Here is a 17,999-nt window from a genome sequence, read left to right on the forward strand (position 1 = left end):
TTTCACCTCGCTCCGATCGGCGATCTTTCAAAACTTCGACCCCTTTCCAAAATCCTGGATCCGCCCCTGATTAGTCAGCTGAAGGAATATTAAAATGTATGGACGAATAAATTCTGTAAAAATATTCTTGATCTTCGGAATAGTACACCAAATTTTATGGTTTACGGGGAATTAGGTCGGGTTCCGTTAGATATCTCTATAAAACTTCATTTTGGTGCAGAACTATTAAAACAGAGAGCAAACTGTCAAATATCCTTCTAAGACTTATGATTAAACTACATGAAACTAATCCTACCAAATTTAAATGGATTCAATATGTAAAATCTATATTTGATGATACAGGTCTTAGTTTTATATGGAACGATCAATTAGTTGTAAATATTGATTGGTTAAAAAGTATGGTTACACAACGATTTACAGATCAGTACTATCAGCATTGGTTCTCGCAGATACATATTGCATCTAGGGGTGAATTCTATTCTTTATTCAAACTCGAGTTTGGTTTGGAACTGTATATATTGCGATTATTACCCAAGGACAGATATTACATATCTAAACTTCGATGCTCGAATTTGAAGTTACCTATTGAGACGGGTAGATGGGCGGGGATCGCGAGGGAAAATGGAATATGTACATTATGTAATGAGGGAATAGGGGATGAGTTTCATATATTGTTTACCTGTAAAAATGCTGATGTTTCTGCTCTTAGATCAAAGTTTATACCAAATTACTATGTAATGAATCCAAGCAAGAACAAATTCACTGGCTTGTTGTCTATATGTAACGTACAAGTTCAAAGGAAATTATCAATTTTCGTGAAGAAAATCATAAAATACTTAATCTAATTATATCAATTGTCTTTTAAAATATACTATGTATTTGTGTTTCGTTTGTCCTGTCTCGCTATGTATTATCTTAATATGTTTGTATATATTGTCCTCTTGTACACAAGTATGTGTCTGAGGTTATGAATAAAATCTTGAAAATCTATAACATTACTATTTCAAACAACTTAATACACATACTAGCAAAACCACACGATGTGATAAAGAAAACAGACTTTCTTTTCTGTCAGAATACCAGTGGAATACTTGTACCTATTTTCGAATTGCAGTATGAATCCAAGTAATTTCCACTCTTCTGTTGAAACAATAATTCTTTTTATTGTAACTAAAGGTTGTTGTATACGCAGAAGGGTGTTTGGAGTGCTTTGTTGTACTTTATGGAATTTTTCGTGATATCTGATTTTTTTTATGTATAATTTAGTGCTATAAATGACTCCACTAGTATCCAACTCTGTAGAATTACTTTCTTTTTTATATGAAGATCGTTTGAATACGACTATTGTTTTTTTGTTGGTTTAATTCGTCATTCTTTTAATTGCTGAAACCAGAAAAAGTTATTAGGATAAATAAATGAATGGTGTGCTTCCGATTATATAGTTGAATGAAGAGTAGATAGGTTCATATTTTTCTTCAATGTTTTGATAGGAAATTTAAAAAGGCACATTGTGAATTTAATAGAGAGCTGGAGAACAAATGTTAATACAATCAGGGTAAAGCCTCAACGCATGTGTAATAGAAATAATGGACGTCAAGTTGGTTACTTATAGAAATACCAGGACCGCATATAACTTTTTTTTTCATTTTGTCTGATGTATTAAAAATTAAATACCACTTTTTTTATTTCATTTTTTCTGATACTTATTTTACTGCTGGCTATTTTGGTACTATTTTGATTCTTCCAAATAATACTTGTTTTACTACTGGCCGTGTTGATACCATTTTGATTCTTTCAAATAATAATTGTTTTACTACTGGTCGTGTTGGAACTATTTTGATTTTATATTATAATACTTAAAAGTTTTACTACTGGTCGTGTTGGTACTATTTTGATTCTTCCAAATAATACTTGTTTTACAACTGGCCGTGTTGATACCATTTTTATTCTTTCAAATAATAATTGTTTTACTACTGGTCGTGTTGGAACTATTTTGATTTTATATCATAATACTTAAAAGTTTTACTACTGGCCGTGTTGGTATTAATTTGATTCTTCCAAATAATACTTGTTTTACTACTGGTCGTGTTGGTACTATTTTGAATTTATAAAATAATTCTTAAACGTTTTACTACTGGCCATGTTGGTACTAATTTGATTCTATCAAATAATTCTTGTTTTACTGCTGGCCGTGTTGGTACTATTTTGATTCAGTCACATAAAAATGTAAACATATAGGCTTATCTAAATATAGAATTCCTAACCCTATATTGTATTCTGCTATCATATTCTTTTTATAGACGGCTTTCAAATTCCTTTTTTGGTCTTCATTTAAATTTCGTTCCATTTACTGACTGTATATTATGATCATTCCGTATATGGACTGCAAAATTTCGGTGAAGAGATATTGTTTTTTCCCTTATTCTTAGACAAACAATCATCCCCTTGTAGTTTCATGGTTGATCTATGATTATTATTATGAGTCTCAGAACCTGCAAGTGAGATATATTATTATTTCTTTATGTTACTTACCTGTGTAGTTGTGTATAGAGTATTTTGTTTATGTATGGGGGGTCTACTAGAGTTTAATCTTTACTTAAAAGTCTATTTGACTTTTGTCGTTTAGTATTATGGATTGATCTGTGCATACAGTTTTTTTTTGGGGGGGAGGGGGGTCTACTAAAGAGTACTTTTTACATTAAAATTCCATGCGACTTTTTTTCTCACTTTTCGTGCTAATAGCAGTATGAACTGTTGAATAACCCATATATATTTAATTAAGTATAACGTTACACCAAGAAACATTATCTATCCATTGGTGTACCAGAATATTGTATAAAACTATCATTTTAGAAGAATTCATGCAAGCCATAAATTTGTACAAAATTTTCACATGGCTATTTTATTCGATTTTTTTTCTCAGAAACTTTAAGAGTCATTCTCTGTAAAAACCAAAAAAATTCATGGGACTGTTCACACCAATGTCACAGATTTTCAATATCTTTTCAATATAAAGCCCATATGATGCCCTGATAACAAAAATAACTTTCATTTTTTTTTGGGGGGTTTCTGTTGCCATGGTTACGCGTCCTATAAATATAAGCCCAGTAACAGAGTAGCAAAATCTCAAAATGCGTCATTTTTCAACTTTCATTATTTTTAACAAATGTACATTTTTAGCCTAACTCATAGGTATACTGAACAAATAAAGGTCTGGAATAAGACATTAAAGTAACAGACATTGTCTTGAACCCATTTAAAACATTAAAACTTGTATCTGAAAAGTGCCGATTTTGCATTTTTTCAAACTGCTGAAAAAGGCATTTTTTAAGTAAATTTCAAAATGATTTTATTTTTTTTCCCAACGTCACATTTTATTGCTATGCCTCCAAAATGATCTTCATATATCACTCTTTTACCAAGAAAAAAAATGGGTGTGTGTTTTTTTTTTTGTTAAAAAAAAAAAATTGTTCAAAATTTTCTGAAATTTGGCAAAACTTCAAATTGCATTGTGCAGATTAAAAGAAAGTAAGTGGATAATATTCGTCAAATTCAAAGTTTTTCTTATCTAACTTTGTAAAACCATACCGATTAGGGATTGTTTTGATACACAACTAATATTATTCAAAATAAATATCAATAACAGTTGTTATAGAAACACATTACAAAGAACATTGCAGTTGGCTTCAGACCACAATTAATTCCCTTTTTCCATGGCCTTTGAATATAGTTCCCAATTATCATATGGGGTATTTCTTCCTAAGTATTCTGGCTACTGTTTTCTTTGAAATGTTTACTATCTAATTGGTCCTATCAGTTGCATATATATATTGAAATAAGTAAAACATGTGAAAAAAAAATATTGTTTAAAGTGAAAGTAGTGATTTGGTCAAAATGAAAGTAAGGTAAAATTCACAATGGAAAATCCCTTATCAAATGGCAAAATCAAAAGCTAAAACACGTCAAAAGAATGAATAACAGCTGTCATATTCCTGAGTTGGTACAGACATGTTCTTATGTAGAAAATGGTGGATTAAACCTGGTTTTATATCTATCTAAACCACTCACTTGTATGCCAGTTGGATACATTTCTAGAGGTTACGGGTAAAACATGCAACTTGAGATGCGACTATGACAAAATAATTGGCATTAACAAAAGAGATTAACAGAAAACTTGAAATCAGTTTTATTTTGCAGCTAGATGTCACATAATATTTATTCTCAGTTATGTCTGGAAGCATCTGAGAAACTTGATTATACAACATGGTCTGTGTCTAGAATGAAAGCATTTTTTTTTTGGTGCTAAGATTCAACCTTTTCCAATGAATCAACAAAAGAACCAAATGAACCTTTTGGTAATACTTGACGTTTCTGTTCCTGGTTATTAGAACTCAACTACATTGTCAATGAATGAAGGACATCTTCTATATTTTGTTTAGATAGGTTGACGTCATAATAAAACGTTGAATTAAACATAGAGAAGATGATATGGTGCGTCTTACAAATGAAAAGCTGACAATGTGAAAACTGAAGAAAGTCACGCTTATCCTAGAATTAAGTTGTCAATCTGTGCAAATTTCAAGAAAAACAACTTCTCCACAAGAGCCCAAATGACACAAAAATTAACAACTATATTACAGTGGCGGATCCAGGGGGGGGGGGGGGTTCCGGGGGTGCGCACCCCCCCTTTATTTTTGCCGATCAATGCATTTGTATCGGGACATATGTTTTGCACCCCCACCCCCCTTTGCCCTGGGTGCCCTGGGTTAGCACCCCCCCTTTCGAAAATTCCTGCATCCGCCCCTGTATTACAACGTCCGGACTTCAACAATGAGAAAAGCCCATACCGCATAGTCAGCTATAAAAGGCCCCGTAATGACAAATGAAAACAATTAAAACAAACAAAAAATGACGGCCTAATTTATGTACAAAATAATGAACGAAAAATAAGTATGTAACACAGCAACAAACGACAACCTCTTAATTACAGACTCCTGACTATGGACAGGCACAGTAATACAGCATGTGGCGCGGTTAACCATGTTAGCGGAATCCGCCCTCCCCTAAACTGGAACAGTGGTGTAACAGTACAACATAAGAACAAACTATTACAATCAGTTGAAAAAGGTTTAACTCATCAGATGGATACAAATTACATATAACAAACACTACAGAATGGACTTGGCCGGGTACTTGTACATCCCAACAACAAAAAGACACTAAGAACAGATATGAGAGCTAGTTCAAAGCCAATAACAAATAATAAATAATCATTATTAATACATGCATCTAAGACTAAATTATCAATCAGTACACTTTCAGCATCCAATGTATTTAGTGTAAAGACGTCATAAACAGTCAGAGAAAAACATGACCTTGTGCAATGCCAAGACACAGGAGTCGACAGATTATAGATCCATGAAAGTTCATATGTATATATAACAATAATATTTAGTTTGGATTTAATTTACTGATAACAAAATCAATAGTAATACCAATAAAAACAATATTCAAAGATCTAATGACAGTGTTGAACTTTTTAGAATAAGTTTATTTAAAGGATCGATAAGTTTACAGTTATCTTTTCATCACACAAAATTGAATTCTCCATGAATAATTTATACAAATGCCGACAATTTTACACAACCGGTAGCGTTAAAAGGTCCGATGATTTATACCTTTTTATTATATTTATGAAAAAAGTATGATAAAATGACAATTTGACAAATTATCAAAATTGTTTATACATTTTAATTAAGACCCCCACCCCCAATCAACATCTAATTTATATTTCTGTTTAAAGAACGTGCGATATATATATATTATAAAAATTGTTTAACAAAACATAACATAAACACAAGTAAAAAAGCGTTTGTAAGTATTCAATATTAATCGATTAGTTTTTTCGAATTATTTGATTTAGGCGTTGGAAACCTCGATCGACCTACAGTTTAAATGTTTATAAATACGACGTGATAAGGTAACAGACAACTGTTCATCTTATCTAACCCGTCAATGGGAGGATAGTTACTTGAAGACAGGAAATAGAATGACCCTCCCCCTTTTTTCCCCAAAATCCATTATTTTTTAATTTTCTATTAATTTCAATTATTTTTGCGTTTTTCTGTATCATAAGAAGTTAAATATACTTCAAATAACTTGTACTTGCTATTAAATATCAATTCTAAGTTTACTATCCAAAGCGGTCACTGGCCCATATATTATATGATGTCTAAATAAGGCATTTTAAATTATCTAAGGTTCAATTTTCAGAACTGTCTGTTTTATATATAAATAAGATAAGTAAAGAATGTTTTATATTATGTTTGCATAGCTTTAGAGAATAACACACCCCAAAAATAATAAAATAACTGTGTATGCATATCATGCAAATATTTTAGATCTCAACACAGCAGAAAGGTAAAAGAAAAGATCTTAAAACATTGAGTTAAGTCAGCACATAGTGATTTTGTAATTTGCCGGGATAAGATTGATCTAACACGTTGAGCTGTGGGGTAATGGTTTATAGTGCATCGGACTATTAACACAAAGGTTCCTGGTCGATTCCCGATCCGCGATAAAATTTCAGGGACTGCATTTGCGGCTCTCCCTTGACACTATTTGCGAGTATGGTATATAGGAAACGATGATAGTCCGTCTGAAAGGGAAGATACATGGCTGATCCGTGTTAAGAGAAAGCCATATCTTTTGCACGTATAATACACCCTTGTAGATTTCGAAAAAGAGCCGCTACAAGGCAGCACTCGCACCCGCAAAGTGGAAAGGGATTATTATAAGTTGCAAAAACTTGTTTCCCAATCCACTATAAATAAATAATAATTATGTTAAAAACTAAACACATACTCAACAAAACGATTCAAAAATTCAACTTACAAATGTAAACAGACCTTAACCATAGGTATTTCAGGACAGGACAATTTTATTGGCCCTCCCCCTTTTTTTTTAAAATCCTAATTTTTTTTGTTTCTATTAATTTCAATTATTTTCGCGTTTTTTTATGTAAAATAAGACATAAATATACTACATAACTTGTATTTGCTATTTACTGTCAATGCCACGTTTACTATCCACAGCGGTCACTGATATGATAAAGAAATGTTTAATTTAAGTGCAGGTGTTTTATATTACACTTCCTGGGTCTCATTGAAGACATCACTTGATTACCAAAAAAAAGGCATTTTAATTATGTAGGGTTTATTTTCTGGGACTATCTGTATTACAAAAGAAATCGATTTTACCGGTAAAGACTTATAGCTTTGTTTACAAAGGTAAGTATGTGTCCCCCCCCCCCCCCATAAATGGTATAATATACGGAAGCCTTTTAGGGCCATGCTAATATCCTTTTTACAAGGAAACTATTAAACCAAGAGTTCCAAATGGTGAAGTTGAAATCATCCCTTCATAAATTTTACGGACGCAATCCGGAGTTTGTTGACCGTTATGGAATAACCGTTTCACAAATGATATCGGATATGTTCCTTACGTCGTAACTACAATCCCCTTCCCTTTCATGAATGTGACCTACCGAATTAGACTATCATTACCGGATTTGTTATCACATAAGCAACACGACGGGTTCCACATGTGGAGCAGGATCTGCTTACCCTTACGGAGCACCTGAGATCACCCTTAGTTTTTAGTTGGGTTCCTGTTGTTTATTCTTTAGTTTTCTATGTTGCGTCTAGTATACTATTGTTTCTCTGTTTGTCTTTTTCATTTTTAGCCATGGCGTTGTCAGTTTGTTTTAGATTTATGAGTTTGACTGTCCCTTTGGTATCTTTCGTCCCTCTTTTACAATTTAATATAAATAATTTGATATTATAGGGTTATTGCATGAATATTGGGGAATATTGTCCCGAGTAGAATTTTATATTGCACGAGCTTGCGAGTGCAATATATGTTCTACGAGGGACAATATTCCCCAATATTCATGCAATAACCCTTTTATTGTATAGAAATATAATATTTGAAAGTAAAAATTGGTTTAAACTAAGATTTTGTCGTTGATGACGTCATGAATTTTGATGATTTATTGCACTAGTGCAATATTATACAATTACTGAGGCCAACGGCCGAAGTGAATATCAGTTTTTCAAAAGTCAATTAAACCACATATTTACCGAAACAAAAGACAGTAATTGTTTTATTCCATATTCCGAGAGAAAAAAAATGTATCTAATGACAAACATATACCAAAACAGATTTTACATGAAACATTTTACTATATCGTTGCATGTAAAAGCGCGTGACGTTTAGCGCGGTGAATAACACTTTCTCAGGTGAATATGCTTTTTTATTCAAATTTCAATTCATATAGAGAAACCTACTAAAATAATACCAATATGGAATAAAACAGATTATTGATTTGATATAACAAATTATTTATTTGATATAAGGGCCCTTCTAATTTACTTTTTCGAATTTGATATAACATATTAATAATTTGATATAACAAATTAATAAATTTGATATAACAGATTATCAATTTGATATAATAAATTGTCAATTTTTAGAATTTTGCCAATAGACTGAAATACTATGATAAATGGACATTTTTCAGTAGCAAACATGATAACCAATGATAGACCTTAAAAATGTCAGCTGATTCGGAATAAATTGACTCCTTTAGAATTAATATGAGTAGATTAAGTTATTCCAGATGCTTGTTAAAACCCAACAACAAATTGGCAGTATTTGGCCCCAGCCTTTAATATTATTTAGATTTATACATATTGTCTATAAGTAATCTCAATATAAATGTATATACAATGTATGTGCCGCAGATCGCTGGCAATTTAACTGTCACTTGTATATCTGAAAATATATGGTTACCGGCATATCTCTGATTATGGCAACCGTACTATCAAATATATATATATCTATATATATTACTACCACAGATTGTGGTAAATGCATATAATATAAGAACAATTTGGATCACCGTGGGAACACAGGTGAGGTATGAAAACCCTGACATTGTTCATCTGTAGTGAATGATACTATTTATAAAAGGAAATGTTTTTTGATGCAGCGAATTCTGCAATACGAGTATATTTCTAAGTCATTCTTTGACAACAGGTGTTTTCACATCAAGCGGAATTCTTCGTATGTCCATTTTGCAAATACATGTATAGGCGTCCAAAATTGTAAACTCATACATCACCTGAAAAATGATATAACCAAAGCAGTATCTAATTCTAAAAATATTTACAAGAACTGCATGTCAAATATCAGTAAACAAGTTTGTTAACCCAAATTCTCAAGTATTGATGCTTTTTTCCGGCATTCATGGTCAAAGATAGATAACATTTATTTATCTTGTTCCTTTAAATTTCATGTTGGTATAATGAGTACTAATTCAACCAAATGACACAATTATCATGTGTACACACTTGTTTATATTTACAAGTAAATCAATCAACTGGGTGGGATGGTAGGTTTTTTGGTTTTATATTTGAGTTCAATTATCTCCTGCCTTCCTCCTTGGATCCAATTGAAAAAGGATTGTTACGTCAGATTTAAGGTTCAGCAACCACCAATGAGATTATGGTATAGTAAACTCGCCAATAACCAAACAAAACATATAAGGTACAGCGCACCGTGATAACTGAATTTAAGTACAAGACTTAAATTCTAATATTTGACGCATTGTTACATTTCCCCGGTCTTTTCTTAAAAATGATAACTCTATAAAATGTCAGCATGATTTATTTCTTAAAGTGCCTGCTTAATAGAAGTTCCTCTTCAGAAATGACTGATTCTAGAGGTTTTTTTAACAAAAACTTACAGCAATACAATACTCACAAAAATGGCGTCATTATAATCCTTATAAGAGATATAGTTCTTGCATTATGAACAATCCTTTCTATCCGTTTTCTTGAAAACTGTAATACATAGACAAATCTACAAAACATATTAGACATTAAATAATGATGGAAAATTCTGCGTTGCAAAATGGAAGTAAGATTAGGTTAACATAGATAAATATACGAATGAATAAATAAAATCATTTTGCATTTATAAAGTTTTGAGACAAAATAGGTGACGTAAGATAAGGCGGCTCGTGGGTATAAATCTTTTGTTTTTAACATAGGATTTCGCTATATTTTTTTTATGGATGAAATTTGTCATATACTGAATAGAAAAATGAAATAAAATAATGGGGTCACCGTTCATTTAAGCTCACAATCTACCTACCAAAGTAGAACCCATTTTAGCGCCTGATTTTTAACCCGTTTTAGCGAAAATTAAAACTGTCAATGCCCATTTTAGCGAAATATTTTCAACTCATTATAATAAATGATATATAATAAATAAGAAACATTAAAAGACTGAAGACAGCACAATATAAAACATATCATATCCTTGATAATTAAAATACAGCACTAAAAGACTAAAAGATTAAATCAAATGTTAAAAGTCCGTTAATTCTGGTCTGGAATGTATATCCTAGATAAAATACATCTCTTGAAGTCTAAAAGGTTGATTCGAATGTTAAAAGTTCGTTCTAGTCTGGAATGTATATTCAAGAGAGGCTATACCCCCTAGCTATATAATACTGTTCATAGAATTGCATTAGTAGGAACTGTTCTTTCTCTTTATCTTGTGTAGATTGTGGTGCACATTCGTCTATACTTCATATTTTTCAAATATTTTTTTGTTTGCAATTTGATAATACTAGTATCAAGAAAAACGTAAATAGCTGTGTGACAACTATAAAATTGCTCATTATAATGGGCATGAAACGACTCTGGACCATTATTTGTTCATGGTTATAGTAAGGTGAGTATTTTTTCCATATCGCCGAAAGAAGTCATCACACCAATAAATCTAAAAATCCCAAATGTGATTGGTGTCTGTCCCCCGCACGCTTATTTAGTTAAGTTATTAACGGTTTTTTTTAAGGGAAAATGGAGACAACTCGATATAGCAGCGATTCCTCCCCATTTTCATGCATAACACATTGTGAAAAACGTAAACTTGTCTCCCGTTTGGAAATACAATCTTAAGCGCATCAGGCACCGGAAATTTTAATATGTGGTGTATCCATTTTTTAAACGAAGACTTAAAAACAATATATAATGTATGGTATTATTGCCATTAAAATGTATCTACCAGAGATCAACGAGCATAGACGTAAGCAACCCGAGTTCAAAGAGCACCAGAGATCACCGTACAGTCTCCAAATAAAAGTTGAGCAAATAACCAAAGTGTAAATGAGAAAACGAAAGACTAATGTTAAAATGATATACGAATAACACATATAAAAGACATGTAGTAACCAAAGACGACCACTGAATTACTGTCTCCTGACTTTGGACAGGCATATACAGATTGTGTGTTAAGTTTAACAATTAAAAAATAGCAAAAAGTTATGCCAAATTTGAACAAATAAAAAAAAAAACCAACGATGACCTATAGTTTTTAGTTTCTGTGTCATTTGGTTTCTTGTAAAGAAGAGTTGTCTCATTGGCAATCATACCACATCATCTTTTTTATACATAAATTGTTATTTCATCTTTCTTTTAGGTAGATCATAGTGATACCACAATGAAATCATCGTTCAAATGTTTCAGTTTTACTTTTCTGGTTGTTCTAATTTGTGCTGATGACACAACAGTTATAAATTCACCGTCTGGACTAATCAAAGGACTGAAACTGAATTATCCCAAAACCTTAGAACCTTTATATGAATTCAGGGGAATACCTTTCGCCAAACCACCAATTGGTACATTGAGGTTCAAAAAAACAGAACCACTTAATAAACGGACAGAAGTTCATGATGGAACGAAATTCGGAGCAATCTGTATGCAGCCGGGTATCAGTTTCATACCTGAACCAAGTAGACCAGCCATGTCGGAAGATTGTTTGGTATTGAATATCTACGTTCCAAGAAATTTAAACGAATCTTTATCAGTAATGGTATGGATACACGGTGGCGGCTTTTTGACCGGTTATGGACACCAATACGATGGTGGAAAACTTGCAATGGAAGGAAATGTTATTATTGTAACAATAAACTACAGACTTGGCGGATTTGGATCTTTTGCTGTAGGTCATCCTGCAGCAAGAGGGAACTATGGTTTATGGGATCAAAAGATGGCACTACAATGGGTACATGATAATATTGCATCATTCGGAGGTAATCCTGAATCTGTTACAGTATTTGGCCAATCCGCGGGGGCAGGTTGTGCATCATTCCAGTCACTTATACCTTCGAATAAAGGACTTTTTCAGCGAGTTATTGCACAGAGTAGTACTGTAAATAGATTTAATATGCTAAAAGATAGTACTGTTGAAAAGTTTGCAGCAGAAGTAGCTAACAAATCGTCCTGTCCCTTCAGTGACAAGAAAATATTTGCTGACTGCTTAAGACAGAAAACTGCTGATGAAATCCTTGAATGGACCAACCCTTCTGCCTCGATGCAAGCGGACAAGATGATGTTTGAAGCCATTGTAATGCCGGTTGTAGATCGTGAATTGTTTCTTGAACATCCAATTAAAAGTCTTGAAGACAACTCGTCAGATGTGTCCAAGTTTTTTCGTTCTATAGATTTCATTGCGGGGGCTGTCTCCAACGAAGGATCCTTACTATATATGTCAATTTCACCAAGCTTTCAAGAATACTATAAATTTAATTTATCTATAGGTATTCCGTCGAAAGCTGTTTGTGACGGAATATTGTCACCCTTCGTGGAAACGTGGTATGCTAACAACTCAAACGTCACGGACAAACTGTGTAATTATTATTCCGCAGAGTCTGTCGTAAATCAATCTTTAAAAGCAACCGATGCCTGGGCTGATATTTCATTTAACTTTGGTATCAACAAAATGTTAGAATATCACTCTGGAGGTAACACATATCAATATGTGGTATCCAAATTAAGTCCAAAACCTTTCGGCCCGCCTCCTCCTCCATGGTTCAAAGGTGTCGGCCATGGTGATGAATTGCTTTACTTTTTCAATATCACAAAGTTGCTGTCACTGAATGAAGAAGTGAAACTGAATGATAAAGATGAGGATTTTGGGAAGAAAATGATAAGTTATTGGACATCTTTTGCTAAAACAGGGTAAGAGTAATATATGATACATGTACTGTGGATTCATTGTTATTCGTTGGATACCAATTTTAGTGGTTTTCGTGGGTACAGGTGAACCACGAATTTAAATGTTCAATGAATTACAAATTTCTATCAGGTTTTATTTAGACTTTTGCAAAACCACGAAATTACAAAGGCAGGTTTTAGGCAATTCACGAAAATTGGTACCCACGAAAATAAATGAATCGACAGTAGTTAAGTTTTATTTTGCAAAATCAAAGTCGTGTAAGTCTACTTACAATGAGTACTCCTTAGTTTTCACATGCAACACCTTTGAACCTACTTTTTTTTTGTAAATACAGAACAGTGACTGGCTCATTTTGACGGAATACTTTATTTTAATTTTCATAAGAGTATATATCAAGATACCCATCTTTGATAGATACACTTAGTAAGTACAAAAAAATGTATATCTAGAAATCGAGAAATATGATAGAGCATATATGTCTCTGCTAGTAAAGTTGGAGTAGCACTTTTTTCTCGAAACATAGTCCTTAAATTTTGTACATGTGCCTTTTATAAAATCTATGTCAATGTGAACTATTATATATATATATATAAATTATGTTTCGATGGGGAAAATATTCGCAGTACGAATATAGTGCCTAGTATTAAAAAAGTGTATTACTTGCAAATTTTTTTCATACACTTTCCCAATTTATTTGTTGACATTTCATGCATGAAATATTAAGTAAGAGAATGAAATTATATGTTAAGAAAATGTGGATGCTGAATCTTTATGTTTAGTAGTGATTAGGTATAGTCAAACAAAGGTCAAAAATTAGTATGTCTGAAACTGTCAAACTGAATTTCAAACCCGTCAATATTTTGAGTTAGAGCTGCATGGTAGATATTTCTATAATTTTGATATTATTTATCCCGATAGCAGTACACAACACTGTGAAAATGTTTTTGAGATAAAGCGGGTGCGATTTATTTAATTTGAATTTATTGTCTAATAGAAATGCATTTCGAAATAATTGTGTTCTCGGGCCTCCTATCTGTTAATAACAACATAAAAGCAGCACCTGCATATTGAATATTATACCTTCCCAGTTGATACGATATTCCAAAGCTTGCATTTCCTATTATGATTTCCTCAGCAGAAACAGGCTGCTTAAAGGGAATTCGAAGGTATCAAACCAAATGTACAAAGTGGTGAAGTTGAAATCATCCCTTCGACAAATGAAAGCATCATGCATTTTGATCACCGTTTATAGTGTTTATCGGATTCAAATATAACGAAGAATATGTTCAAATAGTTGAAACCGCAATTCCGTTCTTTCTTTTTGGGATTTAACATCACAAAAGTTGTACTCATATGAGGAACATTACGATTGATTCGTGTAAAACTGGATCTATTCATCTTTCCATAGCCCTCATTAACCGGTATTTGATGACGTTTTTTTTCAGTCTTCGGTTTTTTATTTTGTTTTTTGCATGGTGCCGTCAGTTTGTCTTGGAGACGGTGAGTGATCAGTAGACTTTTACTCTAAGAGTCTTGTGAGACGATGGATAGTCATTAGAGTTTTATTGAAGTGTCTTGCGGGACGATGGGTCGTCAATATAATTTTACTTTTAGATTCTTGCGAGCCGGTATTTGGTCATTAAAATTTTAACTCTTAGAATCTGTGATCTTTAGAATTTCACTTTAAGAGTCTTACAAGAACCAGGCTGAAGCTAGCAAACAATTATATCTAGCAAACAATAAGCCAACAAACAATGAGGCGATATATCCAAAAACCGAAAAAATTAATAAGACAGCAACGGCCGTTAAATGAAAATATTTAAAAAGGCAGAAATTCCGTCCAAATGGTCATTAGATTTCTAGACGGTTGGTGGTCAGTAGAATTTAGGTACAGTTGATGCATTACATAATTTATGAAATGGTATGAGCTGTGTTATTTTTAAAGTAATTACCCTGCTAGTATGAAGGTACAAATATTTTTATCTTTTATAGTCAAGAACACATTATATGAAATTTGTTATTAACTTCATGCCATAGAGTAAAAGCAAAAGGATCTTAAACAAATGTTAGAAATGAAATAAAATGCAATTAAATTTTATTTTTCTAAAGAAACAGCATGATTTAAGACAGTAATTTAAACTTTTTACCCGTATCCTTAAATTATAGTAACTCGCATTATAATACGTAATTTCAGCGTGCCAGATGCTGGTAATGGATCGATACCATGGAAGCGTTTCAATATAAATGACAAAAATTATCTGGATTTTGACGTTGAGATCACACATAAAAGTAACTACAAACCAGAAATATTGGACCTCTGGTCAAACCAACTACCACCGTCGGGTCTTGAATTCTGGACTACAGCTAACACCAAAGGTGATGAATTATGATTATTTTAGTTTCAAAAATTGTTTAGCTGTTGTAATCATTATATTTTAATACAAAGATGGCTTTTGATACTATAGCATATCTTTTAAAAGACATAAAGGACAACTTGCATGGTGTATTAGATCTAGCGTTCAATTAAAGATGTTTTCAATTAGAGGACGGAAACAATATAATTGTTAAATTCCTAAAAAAAAGTCGCAAAATCCAACTTAATATGCCTTGTTATCCAGAATTTGGCAAGAAAATCTGGAATGGTTCATTTTGTGATATTGCATAGGTTTCCTTTCTTCCTTTTTCTATTAAACACTTGCAAGAAGAGCCAAATAGATAGTATTCGTCCTGCACTAAAAGTATGAGCCAAATAAACAGTTCTTCGTCCTGCACTAAAAGTATGAGCCAAATAGACAATTCTTCGTCCTGCAATAAAAGTATGAGCCAAATAGACAGTTCGTCGTCCTGCACTAAGATTATGAGCCAAATAGACAGTTCTTCGTCCTGCGCTAAAAGTATGAGCCAAATAGACAGTTCTTCGTCCTGCACTAAAATTATGAGCCAAATAGACAGTTATTCGTCCTGCACTAAAAGTATGAGCCAAATAGACAGTTCTTCGTCCTAAGCTAAAAGTATGAGCCAAATAGACAGTTCTTCGTCCTGCGCTAAAAGTATGAGCCAAATAGACAGTTATTCGTCCTGCACTCAAAAGTATGAACCAAATAGACAGTTCTTCGTCCTGCGCTAAAAGTATGAGCCAAATAGACAGTTCTTCGTACTGCACTAAAAGTATGAGCCAAATAGACAGTTCTTCGTTCTGCGCTAAAAGTATGAGCCAAATAGACATTTATTCGTCCTGCACTAAAAGTATGAGCCGAGTGTTTTACACTCTTGAGGCCATAAAAAAAAATAGGTTTGTTTGCCCTAACTCAACCCACCCAGACAATAGCTGCCTACTCAAAATCTTTTATTGACCTGATGTTAATTTTTTTTTTATTCAAATATGCATGAAAACTAATAGACATCTACTTAAATTTCTCTTTGCCCAAAAAAAAAAAGAAAATGCCTACCTAACTACCCACTGTCTAAATGTTTGGTAGGGTTTGTTCAAATCAAAATATTATTTAAGTGTGGCCCGATATGTATTTAATATTTGAAAATTAAAATATTAAAACACTAAATGTTCCATCTTTTAATGGATAATATTTTTGATACTATGAATTGAAAATGTTACATACATATGCGGATTGGTTTTAGATTTTCATCTAACTACTGCTTGGGACTGAAATACTTCATTTACCCTTTTAGGGTTTTCAAATAATAAAGCCGTTTTTGAGAATTCTCTAGGGAAAAAACTTATTTCGAATATTATGATACTCAACTCCACTTGGAAAGGATACTGAAACCTTCTGTTAAATGGTAAATGATATCTTGTTGATGTTTTTTTTATTGTTATTATTTGCAGACACTGGAGAAATAAGCAGTGCATCACTCATCTTTATCAGCTTAACAACGGTACTGATGTCTGTCACAGTCGGACTTCTTCATACATGTAAATTCTAGCCTCAAATAGCTTCTTCATACATGTATATTATGACAGAAAGAAGTCATTGTCTATCATTTGTAAAATATTTAATCCTGCAATGAACAAAACCCCTATATCTTTATACATATTGCAGCTGTCCGATTTACAATGCATTTCAATCTAAATGTTTCAATCATGGACCATTTTATAGAAGTTATTCATTGGAGTGATAGTTGTAATTATATGCTGATATTTGAAATACTTATTGCTAGCTTTTATATATGAAATGCGTTTTAGTAAACTGAAAAATAAAAGTATGCAAAATTGAAAGTTTTGAATAAATAAATTCTTCGAGCAATATGAACTGTGCTTTTTAATGACTAAAGTAGAAAAATATAAATATAAATAAGAAGATGTGGTATGATTGCCAATGAGACAACTATTCACAAGAGACTAAATGACACAGAAATTAACAACTATAGGTCACCGTTCGGCCTTCAACAATGAGCAAAGTCATACTGCATAGTCAGCTATAAAAGGCCCCGAAATGACAAATCTACAACAATTTAAACGAGAAAACTAACGGCCTTATTTATGTACAAAATAATGAACGAAAAACAAATATATAACACAGCAAGAAACGACAATTACTGAGTGTCAGGCTCCTGACTTGGGACAGGAACATACAGAATGTGACGGGGTTAAACATGTTAGTGGGCGCCCAACCATCCCCCTAATCCTGGGACAGTGGTGCAGCATAACAATACAAGAACTGTACAAAACATTATACAAACAACGCATCTGATCAACAGCAACAAACAACAACCACTCAATAACAGGCTCCTGACTTGGGACAGACACATATAGAATGTGGCAGGGTTGAACATGTTAGCGAGCGCACAACACTCCTCTTACCTGGAACAATGGTGTAACAGTACAACATAAGAACAAATTTAAAAATCAGTGGAAAAGGGTTGAGCTCATCAGATGGATACAAATAAATTGA

General features: G+C 32.7%; 1 protein-coding gene across 1 annotated transcript; it reads left to right on the plus strand.

Moving 5' to 3' along the window:
• The first annotated feature begins 6,319 nt into the window (after positions 1-6,319).
• On the plus strand, positions 6,320-17,329 carry LOC143079170 (carboxylesterase 1C-like). Its single transcript, XM_076254397.1, has 4 exons — positions 6,320-6,452; positions 11,555-13,091; positions 15,284-15,465; positions 16,934-17,329. The coding sequence occupies exons 2-4, from the start codon at positions 11,572-11,574 to the stop codon at positions 17,029-17,031; spliced, it is 1,800 nt and encodes a 599-aa protein (XP_076110512.1). The 5' UTR covers positions 6,320-6,452; positions 11,555-11,571; the 3' UTR covers positions 17,032-17,329.
• Positions 17,330-17,999: the final 670 nt, after the last annotated feature.

This window comes from Mytilus galloprovincialis, chromosome 6 (assembly GCF_965363235.1).
Source record: "Mytilus galloprovincialis chromosome 6, xbMytGall1.hap1.1, whole genome shotgun sequence".
In the NCBI taxonomy this organism is placed as follows: domain Eukaryota; kingdom Metazoa; phylum Mollusca; class Bivalvia; order Mytilida; family Mytilidae; genus Mytilus; species Mytilus galloprovincialis.